General features: G+C 35.0%; 1 protein-coding gene across 5 annotated transcripts in view; it reads left to right on the forward strand.

Moving 5' to 3' along the window:
• LOC100375839 (protein polybromo-1-like) overlaps positions 1–17,916 on the forward strand; it is a 52,439-nt gene that overhangs the window by 19,772 nt on the left and 14,751 nt on the right. For 3 of the 5 annotated variants that reach the window (XM_085497145.1, XM_085497148.1, XM_085497149.1), the window contains 20 exons: positions 2,402–2,610; positions 2,822–2,951; positions 3,776–4,018; positions 4,203–4,270; positions 6,261–6,399; positions 6,892–7,068; positions 7,482–7,634; positions 8,298–8,458; positions 8,811–8,983; positions 9,634–9,941; positions 10,349–10,468; positions 10,795–11,038; positions 11,190–11,250; positions 11,877–11,969; positions 13,173–13,339; positions 13,532–13,795; positions 14,040–14,186; positions 14,677–14,818; positions 15,082–15,306; positions 15,605–15,866. In XM_085497145.1, coding sequence (XP_085353271.1) covers positions 2,402–2,610; positions 2,822–2,951; positions 3,776–4,018; positions 4,203–4,270; positions 6,261–6,399; positions 6,892–7,068; positions 7,482–7,634; positions 8,298–8,458; positions 8,811–8,983; positions 9,634–9,941; positions 10,349–10,468; positions 10,795–11,038; positions 11,190–11,250; positions 11,877–11,969; positions 13,173–13,339; positions 13,532–13,795; positions 14,040–14,186; positions 14,677–14,818; positions 15,082–15,306; positions 15,605–15,629 — 3,249 coding nt within the window. In that variant the 3' untranslated portion in view covers positions 15,630–15,866. Of the gene's footprint in view, positions 1–2,401; positions 2,611–2,821; positions 2,952–3,775; positions 4,019–4,202; positions 4,271–6,260; positions 6,400–6,891; positions 7,069–7,481; positions 7,635–8,297; positions 8,459–8,810; positions 8,984–9,633; positions 9,942–10,348; positions 10,469–10,794; positions 11,039–11,189; positions 11,251–11,876; positions 11,970–13,172; positions 13,340–13,531; positions 13,796–14,039; positions 14,187–14,676; positions 14,819–15,081; positions 15,307–15,604; positions 15,867–17,916 lie in introns of those variants that run through there. The other 2 variants (XM_085497146.1, XM_085497147.1) reach the window with 2 other exon arrangements.

The raw sequence follows: 17,916 nt of genomic DNA on the forward strand, positions 1-17,916 counted from the left end.
ATGCTACTGAGAAAATACTCGCTATTACCCCAATTAAATAGGGCGAAAGTGTTTATTGTCGAAGTACGAAGCTGTATTAGTCCATTGTCTTTGCGTAATCACTGACATGTTTCCATTCACACCTGATTTGGCTCACAGTACTGGACGCTGATGACGCTGACTAACAGATTCGCACGTGTATTAACAAGCTAAAAGAAAGAGTAACAGGAAATGCCACAGAGTAGCGGGCAATCTCTCAGAGTAGCGGCATAAATAATGGAGTAGCGGCCCCGCTACGCTAAAACGCTTTGGGGAGAACACTGGCCAAGTTCAAATAATAAAATCGAGTGGTACCAGAAGATTGGAAAAATCGTCTATATTAGTTCGCAGAAGAACACTATTTTATTTTCACGAGTCTTGGTATAACATCGCAAAGCAACCCAGAATAATGTAGACCCCACATAATGTAAAATATTATCACATTATTTTGAATTTACATCATGTATAGTCTCAGGATTTATTTTAAAAGATTAATGTTTCGCGTATACCAATATAATCGGGCGAAGTACAAATTCCGAGTGTAAAACACTCGATGAGAGGCCGCAGTTTACGTTACCTCGAGACCATGCACTAAGTAGGAAAAGCAACCCGAAGTCGAAGAGGGAGTGTCACACACTTGGTGCTACAATATATACTACAACAACTGGGTGATCAGCGAAAAAAATAGCGCACTTCTTGGCGAAACTGACTAATCTAATAAACCTTGGCCCAAGTTTAACCCCAAGTCACGCGCTGAACAAGTGGGTTGTTACCTTGGTGACCATTCGCGCTCCGCGCGTTGACCTTTTTATTATACACATCCCATTACGCAAATTTTTACTGGCTCTGCGTTGCCTACGTAAAAATTGTTACCGTTCTGGTTGTGAATATTTCACCATTGCCGACGTGATAATGCGTTGCCTTCGTAATAATTACGCAAACTTATTTTCCATTGTTTACGTACTGGCTGTGAATATTTCAACTTTGCCGACTTGATAATGCGTTGCCTTTGCAAGAATTACGCAAACTTATTTTTTATACCTCTGTCGACCCCTCGAGTCAGGCTGCTATCACCCTATCTATTTCAGTAATTGATGGTCTGTAGGTGTTAAGTTGTCACCTCCAACTGATTGAGCGGGCAATTAAATACGCGATAATACCAGACTTAGTTTTTCTACTTTAAAACTGACGGCAAAACACAATACAATCGTCCGGAGCCATCGAACTACGCGACTTAGTCGAAACCGCGACTTACTGCCTCAGAGACTCACTGAATAACTGTTGTTGATATTGATATTGTAAACAAACACGCACACACAAAACATTAAAGCCAGAAAAGTCAAGTCAAGAAACAACATTTCAAATAATAATAATTATGGTTTGACATCTATATCATTTTGAAATAAACTAAATTTCATGTAAATAAAATCCATGCGTTACAATTTACTGTAATTTCAAACTCGGGGCAGCATACTTTGAACGCAGAGTATTCGATCGCTTACATTTCCAGTGAAAACAAAACAAAACAACGTCAGGTGTTTTTGAACTACGTGCGGTTGGCACAGTAACGGGCAATGACCTCAGCGGTTCACACGCAATGAAATTCTAATCAAGCCAGCTAGCGTTATCGTACGGTATCATAAACGCAATAATTATTCATTCAAAATGCCTTTCACACTCACGAGTACCATGGAACACGAACATGTAACAGAAAAATAACGTCTTTTGTTTAAAAAAGATTCTGTCAACCAAGAATACATGCGCAAGGCAAGATTTATGAAACGAAACAGAAAATAATCATGTCATTGTCAGTGCAATGCAGACAGCCTGACCTGTTTTGATTAGTTCGCCCGTTTCTCGTTTGCTGGCCATTTTTTCTGGAGTGTGACACAAATGGTGAACATGATACTGCCAAATCAATCAAGAACCAGGATACGGCTTGGATACGCTGAAACTTTGTAAATCGTCCTCTTTTCAATTGTAAACTTTATTCCAGTGTTACGCTAAATACATGTACTAAATACTAAACAAGCGCACATAACATTGGATTTTAAAACAATGACTCATGGAATCACAAAGAAACTGTTAAGTATGTATTTCACACATTACCGAGGACCGCGGTAGAGACCGGTACAGCGGTAGAGACCCCTAATTATAAGCAGTCCGCGGCTCTCCCCGGCGTTCTGCGGTACACTGCGGAAATGACCGCGGTGCACCGCCCGTTTGATTTCCTACTCTTCCCTAAGCAAAATTATAAAAATGTTCAACTTTGCAATAGTTTTCTACTATTTCCAAGAGCATGGTTACTATATTGCACAAGTCAATGAGCTTAGAAACATGACGTTGTGCTGGTCTCTGGATTGTATTGATTTGTATATTACAGGATGCACTGACTTTACAAAGAGTACTGATACAAAAGAATGCAGAATTGATGAGTGATGAGTTGTCTGGTGTCCCTGATGTACAAATGTTAGTCCGTGAAATCATGACAAACCTATATGTGTCTGTTGTCAATCACCAAGATGAAGAAGGTCGGTGTTACAGTGATTCGCTTGCTGAGATATCAAGTGAAAAAGAAGAAGGGTGTGAAAAGTAAGTTTGTTTCTGTAATTAGGGTTGAAAACTACTTTGTTATAAAGTTGTTTTTTACACAACACCAGCCATTGCAGCAAATGTATATCTCTAAAAGTAGTGTTTTATACTGAATCATTAAAAAATTACTTATTTTGACCATAGAAACATCTCTGTGATTTAGATAACATTGCAGTGATTTGATTTGCACATTTCTTTCTATTTTTTTCAGAAACCCTTTAGATTTAGACACTGTACGTAGAAATATCGATAAAGGACGTTACCGGAGACTAGATCGCTTTCAAGATGATATGTTTGAAGTATTTGAAAGAGCTAGAAGATTAAGTAGGACTGATTCACAGGTAAGTCTCATAATTGCCATTGCTATGTTCAAACTGTGTACTGTATCAATACAAGAATTTGTTTGTTCATAGATTATCTTCCCATTATTCTGACACCCTGGCCAGTTATAAACAGTTACATTATTCATTTAGATGGCATTTAGTTTTTAACTTTTAACCATACAAACCAATGGTATATTACAATTTCCATGGAGGTTTGTCCCATATTTTGCATTAAAAGTAGTTGGATGTCTATATTTTTATCAGTATGTAGTTTTTGTAAACAATAGCATTATTTTGTTCTAATGGTATAAGGCTACCTTAATACAGTAATGTTCATACAATAGACCATTTTCCGTTCACTGCCTGATCCCGCATTATGCATGAAATCGAACTTTTCAAAACAAGACAAAGGTCATAGCGTCGTTATGACATAAAAAAAATTCTATAATATTTTAGGATATTACATGTTCAGTGATAGATAATTTTGATTAAATAGGGTAATGACTGGCATTTCGACATTGAGCTATAAAAAACAAATTCAAATCAAATCGTCCAATTTTTTGCTGCAGATGTTTGGTCTGCACCTTTCACTCAATACACCAGATCTTGCATTTAATTGAAAATCATCTATTTATACCCAGTTAGTCAAACTGCATACAGTTGTCATCTTCTGTATTGGCTTCAAACAAAACAAAAAAGCTGAACTGAAGAGAAATATTCAGTAAACCATAAGACTTTATTAAGTATGTTTTTTGAGGCCAAACATAGATGTCAATGCACCAGCAAGCTATGTACACCTTTCAGAGTTAATTTGATTTGCCCATATATTGTTTTACCGATAGGTGTATGAAGATTCTGTAGAACTTCATAAGTTCTTAATAACTATCCGAGATGAGATCTGTAAGAATGGAGAACTGCTACTTTCCCCTGCTTTGAGTTACACCCATAAACACTTGCAAAATGATCTAGAAAAAGAGAAGAAAGAAAAACTGCCCAAAGAAATGAAAGAAGACCAAGAGAAAATAGAAGAAGAGAAACGCATTCAGGAATTAGAAGCTGCAAAACAAGCTGAACAGGATAGTGGAGTAAGTCTGAATTCTCAAACTTTTTTTAAAAATGTATCTATATCTTAAGGCACCGAGCAATTACGTTCTTTTGATCTATAATTAATAAAGAAATTCTAGAAAATAATTGTATGTCCCATAATTTGGGTAGGAAAAATTCTAGTGTTCTTACAAATCAGTAATTTTATTCCTATTTCTCTTTTAGGCTACTGAGGGTGTTGATATAAAAGGACAAACATATCGTGTTGGAGATTTTATATATTTGGAACCACTGTAAGTTAAATTATGTTCTGCTAAATACAAAACAGTATGTAGTAGTGTGTAGTTACCAGGATATTACCCCTTTTCACAATAAGAGTGTGCAACCAATGTCCAATCATTGTGGCATTGGTTAACAAAGTCCGAAAACGGGGACTTATAATTTGGTCTCCGTCTGTGCGTCCGTCCGTGCGTCCGTCCGGAGTCAGATCTCAGAATCCCTTGGACCGATTCCGTTTGTTCTTTGCATGTGCCTCGTACTTTATGTGGGACATATGCACATGCAGTGGTTTAGCGATTCGATTCAAAATGGCCAACTGGCAGCCATCTTGTTTTTTGAAAATGTTGTATTTTGGACATGCTTTGTCAGTTTTTATTCAAACTTGGTACATAGATTATACATGTTTAATAGGATACATGTCCATGACGATTTATTTCACAATTGGATCAAAGATGGCTAACTGGCAGCCATCATGTTTTTTGAAAATGTTGTATTTTGGACATGCTTTGTCAGTTTTCATTCAAATTTAGTACATAGATCATACATGTTAGGATACGTGTCCCCGATCGTCCGTGAGTTCCTGTGTCTGTCCGCCCGTCTGTCCCTGCGTCAATCTGTCCAGAGTCATATTTCAGAATTCTGTGGACCGATTCCGTTCATTCTTCGCATGTGCCTAGTACCTTATGTGGGACATATGCACATGCAATGGTTTAGCATTTCGATTCAAAATGGCCGACTGGCAACCATCTTGTTTTTTGAAAATGTTGTATTTTGGACATGCTTTGTCAGTTGCCATTCAAACTTGGTACATAGAATATACATGTTAGGATACATTTTCAGAATTGGATCAAAGATGGTAGACTGGCAGGCATCTATTTTTTTTATGCGGTATCTTGGACGTGCTCTGTCAGTTCTCATTCAAATTTGGCACATACATGTACTTTATACATGTTAGGATGCATGTCCATGACAATTTGTTTCAAAATCTGGTCAAGGATGGCTGAATAACGGCTGTTTTTATTTTTGGCCATATTACTACTACACGGAACACGTGTTTTGATGTAAATAAACAATCTGTTGTATACGCCACTTGGAACTCAAGTTTCAAATACACGCTCACGACAACCCCTCCGCTTTAATATGACGAGCACAAAGAGAACTTTCAAAAATTTAACTGGACTGTGTCATTTTCAATGACTTGTTTGTTTTTGTAGTTTAAATAAAATAAAAAAATTCGCGAAATGGAGGTGTTAGCGCGAAATCACACCGACTGGTTTATTCTGCAGGAAATTTATTGTTATTAAATATCATTAATGCACATATTATAATGAGGTGGGCACGGAAATACGTTCATAATGAGGTCAACATGGTAAAGGTCAACCTGCAAACCCAACATGGCGGCACGTTGAAATTCAAGTTTGTTGTAGTCGTCGTAAATAGACTTACAATGTAGCATAAAAACTGTAAAACTTAGGTTTTAATGTAGTTTCTAGTCGTAGAATTAAAAAAAAATCAGCTGCTACAATCAGCCGATGTCTTCTCGATCTGAGATCAGTTGTGATTGGCTTAGATGATTGTCAATTAGAACACTCATTAACATAAATACTCATTGAAAAATCGACGGGTTCCTGCAGTGTCGATGGGCCATGCAGAATAAACCAGTCGGGGTGATTTCGCAGTTACAGGGAATTTCGCGAATTGTTTTATTTTATTTAAACTACAAAAACAAATTAATCGCCTCGACTGAGTCTATGTTTACCGGTAGGTGTCTACCATACAGAAAATCCAAGGAATTGTAGAATATTTTTATTGGCTAAAATTAAGTTTCACGAAATGTGTACATGTTGTGTATTTTCTGGTGAAAATAGGAATTGGACATACTGGAAAAATGTATTTTCACTAGACTTTATTTTTATTCTTGAGTGATAATAGTGATAATCCTAATTCAACAAATCTAAGTAAAGCATACATGTAGTAAGCCGGTATCACTTTTAATCTATTTAGAGAAAAAAATCTCAAACCTCACATCGCAGTGATAGAAAAACTGTGGACTGATGAAAATGATGAACAGTGGCTGCATGGTAACTGGTATTATAGACCAGATGAAACCTTTCACTTGGCTACCAGGAAGTTTTTAGAAAAGGTATGGTTAAATATGTATTGTATTGTCCATTTGAATTTCACTTAATACATTATGGGCATTATCTTCACAGTGGGACATAATACATGACAGATTGAAAATACATATAACTTAGTTTAACATCCCATCTACTTGAAAGTTGTCCAAAGTTTCTGGGTCCAATACGGTCCAATAACTATGAATTGTGATCATGATAGCAAGTTTCAGTTTTTGTTTCAGATTTAGATCTTTCCGAAAAAATCTTTCGAAATAAAAAAAAATATCTTTGATTGATGGCTGCATATGTCAAAATATCATGGAATTACTGTTCTTAGGGTCTCACTGTATTCTGTGTGGATGATAGAGTCATCAATTTGTGACGCTTTTGTTGTTCTTCCGATGTAATAATAAGCAGTGTCATGCAAAATGAAATTTTGTACATGTATGTAGTAAATTGTTTCCTTTATTGCTAGGATATTTTAATAATTGTTTAATTATCTGTTGTGTATCTTGTAGGAGGTTTTCAAAAGTGACTATTACAACACTGTAAAAACTAACCGTGTCATGGGGAAGTGTTACGTCATGTCTGTTAAAGATTACTTTAAATCCAGACCTGATGGATTTGCAGAGGAGGATGTATATGCATGTGAATCTAGGTACAATGCTAAAGCCAAGGCTTTTAAAAAAATCAAGGTAGGTAGTATTGCAAGGGAGTTTTGTCTCTTCTTTTATTCGTTTTATTCATTACATAAACATATTTTTTCTTGTCACAAATTATAGGCCTGTTATAAAAGGCTGCAAGGGAGTTTAGATTTACTGTGATGTTTTTTGCCAAATTATTGTATAATTTTTAATTATTTGAGTATTTGCATGTGTTCTGAATTTACTGTGAGCTGTAGTAATTCAGGACTGGGGAGCATCTTCGTCAATCTATGTGCACCAAAACACAACTTAATCTACTTGAAAGTTTAGGACATATTTTCTACCATCAAAAATGTCACAGAATCATAAATCCGTAATAAAATTATTATTTTAGAGTGTAATTTTAATATGTATTCTACATTTTCTGTCTTGACATATGGTCTAACTGTTTACATCTTTTCTAGATCTGGTCATTACCACAGGGAAGTACTAAGATTATATCTAGAGACGAGACATTATCTAAAGTACGAATAGCGTCAGTATTTGCTGATCATATAAATAAACAAGAAGAATCCATGGAAACGGATCAAACTGATGTACTTGATAAGGAGCGGGAGGTAATGCACCTCTTAGATATTTATTTTTACTAAATAAGTTTTTTTCAAGTCAGTTTGATATTAACGATGCAATAATAGAAATTGAACATTAAATGACACCATATACCGGGTATTATTGGTGCTTTGCCATGAATAGTTTTGCTTGAAGTGAGTGCATGTATTTTTGAAAACAAACATTTTGTGATTTTTGCACAATGATATCTCGATTTTTTAGCGCTGCTGTCGACAAAGACGATGACACAGAGCTTTTCATATTACTGATTGTCCGGCATCTGTAGTCTGTCGTCAACTTTTCCGTTTTTGTCTTCTTCTTCTTCAAAACCGTTAAACAAAATGTTTTCATATTTGCAACATAGATTCTTTGGGTAGACCTCTTTCAGATTTGTTCATTTCGTGATGATATCTTTAATTCTCTAATTTTGATGAATTTATAAATATTTTTGGTAAAAAGTGATATTTTCGACTTCTTGTTGAAAACCGCAAGTTTGATTACTAACAGCAGAGCTATCTCAGCCGAGAGGCTGCTTGTTTACTATTTTGAGTAGGACATTTTTGAGTTGAAATACAACCAACAAATAATGGTATTACATGTACTGTCATGCACTGCACTTTATAATACTACAAGTATGACAGTGACATTTATATAAATATGTTTCCTCCCAGAATGTTGAAGTTGAAGTACCAAACCCAGATGATGGTTGTACATATTATGAACAATTGAATATAGAATCAGGTTTTTATAAGCTTGGTGATTGTGTGTACTTGAGATCTGATGAAGATAGGCCATTTCTAGCAAGGATGGATAAAATGTGGAAAGATTCAGCGTAAGTGTGCATATTCTAACAAATTAAATAATAATTTAATTAATAATTTAATTTTTAAAAATCCTGTATTATGTGACCAGTGATTGCTTCTTTGGCAATGGTTTAGTCGAATAAACATGTGACATTTTCATTTTTAATGAAATTACACAAGCATATTTTTATTTATTCCCAATCTTTGCTTATCTATTGACAAATTGCTTTTTAAACACAAATTCTAATTTCAAAATGAACAAATAATAAAAACTATGTTCTCTCAAAGCTGGTGATTAGTTCTATAGTGTTCTGTATATCTTGAAGAAGACTTACCCTGGTACACAGAAACATGCAATTTTTATTTTATTTTTGTTTCTAGTGGTGATCCCTGGTTCCATGGCCCATGGTTTGTACATCCATCTGAGACAGAACATCAACCAACTCGTATGTTTTATAAGAATGAAGTGTTTCTGAGCTCTATTGAAGATACCAATCCCATGCGTAGCATTAGTGGGAAATGCTCTGTGCTATGCTTTAAAGACTATCTAATTAGTGAGTATGAAAACATTGTTTATCTCTCAAGAATGCTCCCAACTGTATATTTATACATGACTGGAGAAATAATTGTGTCTGCAAATGCATATACCCTGTAACAATTTCTGAACTGATGGGGACTGTGTCAAATAAATGTTATTTTAATGATAAATTAATTAAAATATGAGTAGCAGAGAGAGGTCCAATACAAAGGTTTAAAATCAGAGGTTAACAGGACTAAGGTGGTTCTTTATCTTAGACCATTATATTATCTGCCATAACATCGCCCAGGGTGGGGTATCAGTAGAATCCGGTACTTTATCTTCTCCAGGATTTCTAGAAATCCCTGTCCCTCTCTCTACCTCTACCTCATTTGGTGGTTCTTCTCCCAGATAATGAAATACAATTAGTTTGATGTCATGCTCATGGTTTAAATTTAGATAATGAAACTTCTGTTCCTGGTAATACATGTTTTCTATTTTCAAAAATAAAAGACAAATAGAATTTAAAGGAACATTTTAGAAAATAATTTACTGTGCAAATATGATTGATAAATCTGTTTCGTAGCTGTTATCAGTGTATGCCAATGGTTGAAATGGCTTACTGGGCTAACTGGAGGTTACATGTACACTAGTCAGATGGTAAACATATAATTACTCTTTTTATAGGCCGTCCCACTGAAATTGCTGAAGATGATGTATATGTTTGCGAGTCTCGTTACAATGAAGCTGAAAGACAGATCAGGAAACTCAAAGGTTTAAAAAAATTCTCTGTAGCTAATAAAGTTATAGATGATGAGATTTACTTCTATAGGAAACCAATCACTCCATTGAAAGAGCCATCACCACTGTTACAGAAAGCCACACTGGAACAGGCTAGTGATCAGGCTAATGAGGATGTGGACAGCAAAACTGATGAAACCATTATAGCGGCACCAGTTCCCCCTCCACCACCAGTCATTGAAACACCAGTTAAAGTAAGTAATATGTGAGTGAGATATGTAGAACTTTTGGTTTGTCACTGGAAATATAAAGAGTAATATAAATGTCCATCAGAAAAATAATTAGGAATTATTCGTATAAAGTACTACCAAGGAAGTTTCGTGTCATGGTTGCATCATTATACTTCAGTGCATTTTCCATACCTTTCACTTTTATACACCCATTTGAATTTGTATAACCTTTGTACTGTAGCAACAGCCAATCACAAACCAAGATGTCAATATGTAAACAAGCAAATAAATTAACTGAATATGACAGGCCAACGGTCAACGTTGCTTTTCATGTGGATAATACACAAGATGTTAATGCAGTGATAGTGGTCACACGCAACGAAAGAGCTTGGGTAATAAAGTACATGTTATCACTCTTTTTTTTTTTATAGCCCAAAACCAAGAGAACTGCCAGCGGTTATATTTTATTTGCTAGTGAAATCCGATCACATCTCAAAAAACAGTATCCGGACCATTCATTTGGTGAACTTAGCCGTGTTATTGGAACAGAGGTGAGTTGAACACAGCCAGCCTTTGAAGTAGAACTTGTTCTTTCCCTGTATTGTCTCAAATTGAGTGATTATTTTTGTTCAGTATGAATAAATACATCAAATCATGTGAAATTTTATTTTGATTCATCTACATGCTGACATTTTATGGTGTTATATACACTTTTAGGTAACATTTTTGGGCACAATATTATTGTTTTTGGTAAAAAAATTGTAGTGAAAATGATGTTTTTTCGATATTTGGATAAAATCACAAAAAAAATTCTACCAACGAAAATTTACAGTTTACAGTAATAATAAGAATAATATTCATCACCAACCTTTTTTAGTGGCGTAATTTACCACCTAAACAAAAGTCGGAGTATGAAGAGAGAGCAGCACTACAGGCAGCAGCTAAGGAGGAAGCTAGTAATGAAGGTTTCCAGCATGCACCTGGATCTCCGGCTCAGGTACAACCACCGGGAACAATGGTGGTCTATGAATGCTGCTGGGGTGATTGCGATTTCCAATTTGAAGATTTACAGGATCTGACAAATCATATCATTGAGAACTCGGGACATCTCAGAATGCTAGGTATGTGTAGATTGAATCAACAATCATTGCAGTACAGAATATGTACAATGATATAATAAGATTTCAATTTAATGATTTCAAATCATAGCTCAAACCATAAGATTTAGTAATAGTATTTTTTTCTATAAAATATGTTGACTTTATTCTACAGGAGAACAACCAGAATATCCTTGCTTGTGGAGAGGATGCCCCAGAAATAGAAAAGTTAACCAGTAAGTCATGCTGAAAAGTTTACCTTAAAAGTGAATTTGCCAACAAATGACACCTTACCCATGCATAAATTGTGTGAAAATCCCCAATAGAAAGAAAGGGGGGGTTAATAATGCATAGCATGATCATGATGATTTTGTTTTCTGCTTTCTGCTTTCTTATTTACTGTTTATATTCTTTACACAGATTTTATGATGTGTGGTTTCTAATTCCTAGATCCATTGCTTAATGCATGTCATTTTACTTACCAAACTGATTCATAGTAGCTACATGTGATATTTTTGTTTTCAAATTGCTGTTTCATAGCCATATCTTCGGCATGCTTGTTGTTCACATTTTCACATACATAATACATTATAGGACATTGTGTACATACATTGCTGTCAGTTTAGGTCTCAAAATGCACTATAATTTTGTTGCCTATCTGCTTCACATTGGAGACATGTCTTGACCAATTATGTTTATACATAGTATATCATAGGACAGTACCCTATATGATCCTTGACATAACTATTTGCTCAGTCAGATATGGGACAGTGAAATATTCATCTTTGACAAAATTAGAAGGGTCTTCCCACCCCACCTTCAATACATGTCTATAAATACTTTTAATGTTTATTTTGCTCAGACCCTTCCCAGCATTGGTGCGACTTATCAGACATTGTAAAGAGGTTCATCTGAGGGTGTCATCCAAACATATCTATCCACAGCAAAGAAGCAGGTAAGATTACAATACAAGAACTGAACAAGTGACAAGTTATTCTAGCAGAGGAGTTAGGCTTTTGATGGTCTACATGGTATTATGATAAATCAGAGCATTCATTTGAATCATTTTTACAGTCCTGAGTAAAGCTACACTTTGGAATGCATGATTTGTATCGTGGGAAAATGTTGGATCATACCATTCTCAAATAGGGGACTTGTACTTATTGCAAGAGGCACATTCTCATATCTTTCATACCTTGGATTTTATATTATTTTTAAAATTGAATTTTGTGAAATAAACCACATGATGTGAAGTCATTAACTTATACCGGTAGTCACAATTGATCTTGTCACTTGACTATTCTACAAGTGTGTGTGGAAAGTTGGCACAAGCTTTACTATCCGTAGTTCTTATCCTATTCTGTACATGAAAGCGGCTTTAATAAAAATAATGTAAAAGTTACATATAAAATTTAAAAGAATGATTTGAGAGTATTTATAAAAGATTGTTTATAAAAATTAATGAGACAACTGAATTATGTTGTCAGACTCCATAGGTTAAATACAAAAGTAATAAAGCCCTTTTTATCAAGCCTACATTGTAAGTACATTTGATAACGAACCATGAAAGTGTATGGCGTATAAAAAATTGTTTTTATCAAACTTTTCTTAAGAAAGGTGTAATCCTAAAGATCAAATCTATGCATTCTAATACACAGCTTTATTGTTAGCAGATTTAGCTGGTAATATTGCTGATTTGGTGTCTCATGCATTGTTGTGATGAGAATAAACTTTGTGAAATTACAACTGATGTGCAATGCTGTTATGTGGAAATAAATCCGTACAAGAATCGCATTTGCATATTTTTCACACTCATTGATTCCATTTCTCAAGTTGGCCCAGCACCTTTGAAAAGTTTACAGTATACAGATGAAAACCACCCCACCTTATACCTGTACTTGGGATCATTCAACCATTGTGAGATGTTCCCAAACAACTATGAATTATTTTCTAAATGTCATACAGTGAACATAAAACTCTTCTGTGTGTCCCAGCTTTCATGTGATATTTTATTTTATACAAACTTTAAAAAGGAACTAGTAATGTCTTGTAGTAATGAATCACTGCTTATATATGTCTTCACTTAAAGCTCATTTATATATGAATCAGACTATAAAGTGAATATGCAAGTTTATTCAGTGTTCTTGTTTTTTTTCAGAAATTTCTTTTCACGTCTATCAGTTCGTGGTGGTCTACAGAGTGGATCGCCAGGCCCTGGTGGACGTCCCATGACCCCAAGTACTAGTGGTGCTGTGATGGGCATTGTGGGACCACCGACTCCTGTTGGAATGGTTTCACAGCATGGCGTTGTCAATAACATGCAAGGTAAGTAGTGTGTGTTTCATTAGTTGGTTTTGATTTTTCAAAATAACAACTTTTTTTTTCCAAAAATGATATGTATAAAAGTGTATAAATTGATTTTGAAAGCTGACTAAGTTAAGTCAAAAGAGCTAATGAAGTGTGACTTCTGTGACAGAATATTCATCTTAATTATTTAATTATTCTTTGCATATCTAGGGATGCAAAGTGGTATGCATCCAGGGATGCAGGGCGGTATGCAACCTGGTATGCAACCTGGTATGCAACCTGGTATGCATGGAATGCAAGGTACAATGCCAGGAATGATGCAAGGACATCAAGGAATGCAACAAGTTGGTGCCATGCAGGGAATGCCACCTCATTCTCAGCAGCAAGTAATGCAACCTGGTATGTCTCCTATGGTCATGGGAAGCCAGGGAATGCAGATGCAGCATGGGATGCAACCAATAAACACCACTCAAGGTGAGTGCATAGATATGCACATTTAACCGGAAAATACAATCTCTATTTGTTATCATATAATAGCATGTCTGCACATCACCTGTTATGTTGATGCATGAATTCTATATAATATTGTTTAATTGGAATAAATATTGTCACATTTCCCTAGCTGTGAGGCTGTATTATGTTACCCTTACCCATGCATGGTTTGTTTCTATGTTACATTGTGTGGTATTGTCTGCTTTGCTTTGTGTTTGGTGTGTAGGTATACCTGCAGGTAGGATGGGCCAACCTATGATGCAACCACACCCACAGCAACCTCCACCGCCTATGATGTCACCTAGACCAGGTCTTCACCCTCCACCAGCGCCTAGTCCACACAGTGGACCAGCAAGTCCTGCCTTTGATCAAGGTATAATATAAGGGCTGCAGAATATGTAGTGAATGGATTTTTGGAATCATTCACTGTGGAATCCTTTGACTATCAATATATACCATATGTGCTGTATTAAGAGTGAATATACTTACACAAATGACAAAGAATACAATAAAGGCAATTTTTTGGTTTGAGTGCACTTTTATTGGAGATGCACTCCAAATAGAGCAACTATGGTAGTCTGATATGTACATCATTGAAGATAGTAGAATCACAATCTAGGAAATACTGGTTTGTTTAAAAAATATTTCTTGGTATTTAAATGTATCATTATTAAACCACAACATTGTACACTGCTCATATGAAGTGAAATATGTGTGGTCTCCCCCTTAAGTTGAAAACCGGGTCTGTATTTATTTGATATTTTCTGCACATTGAATGTCTTGCTGCAACCATTTAATATTATGTGTAGTTTATTGTTTGGTAATTCGTAGCTGTTCCTAATATGTATGTTTCCTGACTACAGGTGGTCATCCAGTAAGCCAGTCACCAATGCCACAGGTACAGCCCCCTCAAATTCCAGTACCACCACCCCAGCCACCTGCTCCGATGTTTGTACCTGTCCCACCCAAAACACAACGATTGCTGCATTCAGAAGCATATCTCAGGTAGGATTGTCATGATTCTCACTATTATGGTTCTGTATCATAGCAACTTTTTATTTATTTGACATTTGACAGGTAACAAAAAACAGTCACCAAGCACAAGGAATTGTATCATTCTATCACATAAGATTATTCCAAATATTTCTGTTAGTTCATTTGATTTAGCAAACACAGAACACTACGGTAGCAAACCCAAGTTATGTAACAGACTTGGTCATATAGTGTAAGACTTCTTGTCATGATAACATACAAGTTATTTATTTCAGATATATTGAAGGTCTTAACGTTGAATCCAAGACAATAACTGACTGGGATAGGAACATATCAGCTCGTAAAGAAGATACTCCTATGACACATCAACAGAAAACTAAATTACCAGTGCATTGGTTAGCTAATGGTCCTGGTTCCCATGGTGACCCACTCAAAGCTTTGTGGTCTTTGAGAGACCTCATGTTGAATGATTCACTCAGGATTAAAAGGGGATATAATGTGTAAGTTTGCTTGTTGTGTATCACATGCATCTTCATATTGATCTTCAAACAGTTGCTGATTAAAATACCTAGCAATTTACCAAATTGGAGATTGTATGTTGCACGGGCTCAGTAAAATGCTTCTTGACATTTGGAAAAGAAATTTCTCTCATCCTTGTGTATCATAGACAGTCACCAGAGGGTGTGAAATACCTATTTGTCTAAATTCAATGCTCACCTTATTTTTTTATGTTTTGTTACTCAGTTGTTATTGTTTACTGTGTATTGTACTGGAAATCTTTTTATTGTTGGTTTACAGGGACATAAAGGGAGACAAGGTGTAATGTTACAATTTTATTTATTTATTCATTTCCTGTTATTGGGACGTTTGGGTTATCTGGAATGCATTTAGTCATATGGTGTGGGTTGCCATGAAATTCATTCACTTTTCATGGATCATTTTACCAGTTTTTATAGAAACTTTGTTGAATATTTTGTGTTGTACTTTTTATTTAAATAAATAAAACAAAAAAAAATCTAATTTTATATTTTACAATAAAGAAACATCTTTCAGTATAAAATTGATTCTCAAGTCTGCTTTATTAAGGTTAAATGTGCCAGTCAGGATCATCCCAGTTGTCTGAAGGTTCGTGAGACCAAAGGTTCAAAAGACCGAATGTCCGCGAGATCGAAGGTCCACGAGACCGAAATTTCAAAACAAAAATCTAAAGCTCGGGAATATGTCAATACATTTCTTGACAAAATTACTAGAATGTGAGTTACCGGTATGTGCGGAAATGTGTCTTCATATGCAATGAATGAATATAGAAAATAAATTTCCTTTGTATTTAGATGTGGCAGTCAACCACCCTCTACTCACAATTTGTGATTACGAAAACAAACTCCTATCATATTTAATATTGGATTATTATTCATAGAAGAATATAAATTGACGCATTCAACACAAAACAAGTAAAGCGACTTTTTAATGCTTTGAAATAACAATGGACATTATACCAATGTATAGTATATTATACGGAACTACATAAATGAACCACACAATATTCATGTTTTTATATTAAAATAGTCGCGTGTTCTCAGTTTCTTTCTGTAATTACATAGTTTTCAGTGTATGGATGTTTTCATTATATATAGGAAAAATGCCCTACGTCAGAGAATAGTTAATATTTTGAAAGCCCAATATAGCTACATCGATTTTGTGACAATCAGTTGACAATCATAAAACATGAATAAATAAACGGAACCACCATGTTTAAAGAATTCCTGCCAGTTTGAATAAGAGCACTGTTTGATCTTTTCCATTCTAAAACAAAAGAATGTAATTATATTGATTACAGAAAAAGTCTGAATTCGCCTAATTGCTGTGAACTAGTCAATGAACTATGTTTCTTGCTATCCCTTTCCTCTCGTGGTAATGTGGTCTGCAGAACACCGGTTTCTAGACTGATCATTCTTTCGTGTGTGAGCTAAAAATAACATTTCAGTGCACCTCAGACGTAAATTTGATATGCGGAAAATTCTGCGTTTTTGAGTGTTTTGTTTTGCTATAACGAAACCCACGCTAGTTTGCTGGATTTCAAGCTACCGGTAGTCTGCATCATGAAGAATCTTGAGGCCACAAATGACACAACTCACATTTGTTAAATCAGTACTTTATAGTGTTTCGCCTTTCACATTGAAAATATGGCTACTTTTGGTTTTAATATGTTGTGAGATTTGTTTCAATTTATGTGTCTTTCCTGGCAACGAAGTACTCGAAAATCTACATCTTTCTGGGGCGGCCCGCGGTTGTGCGTCTTAGTACAGTCCCTGCACAGAAGTAGTGAGTAGGTTAAGCCCAGCTAGTTTTTCTCACAAACTGATTAGCTCGCTTCTCTGCCAACGTGAATGAGTTATAACCCACATTCATGTAGCTGTACGTGTCGATTATGAACGCTTGCGCGTACACTAGGGACAAGTATGAATATATAATCTAATATAATCCACTCATAATTTGTATTAGTATGTTACAACATGTTATAGAAAATGACATAGTCACCGTTTATATCTGTTTTAAAAATCATATTTATATCATCACAGCTGCTAAACACAAATGTTATAATTAGGTAATGAAATTAACATGTCATCATGATGTCTTTAATAATGTCTTTTTTGCATGCCAAAAATAACATTTTTAAAAACCTTTTGGCATTTATAATTATTTTGACAACACACATTTGTGTGACATCAACATTTATATCAGTACAAATAATAATTAAATAATTGTATTTTATATTACATAATTTATGTGTATATATTGTTTTCTAATATTGACATTTATGGAAATGAGGTGATGAATCAAAATCAAAACGTTATCATGACAGAATTAGCATTTATTCATAGTGTTTTTTGCCTTGCGTAATTGTTAATAAAACTATGATTATCTGTTGTGCATGTATACAATATAATGTATTTTAAAAACATGTTGTCTAACAGTAAATATTTCATTATATCGATAACATTACTTACTTATACTTACAGTTATTAATATATATAACAATATAACTTGCCTGCATTTTCCCGTTAATAGTGTGACACATTTTACTTACAAATACTTCTCTGAGATAGTAT

Source organism: Saccoglossus kowalevskii, chromosome 3, assembly GCF_978046115.1.
Source record: "Saccoglossus kowalevskii chromosome 3, keSacKowa6.1, whole genome shotgun sequence".
Taxonomy (NCBI): Eukaryota; Metazoa; Hemichordata; class Enteropneusta; family Harrimaniidae; genus Saccoglossus; species Saccoglossus kowalevskii.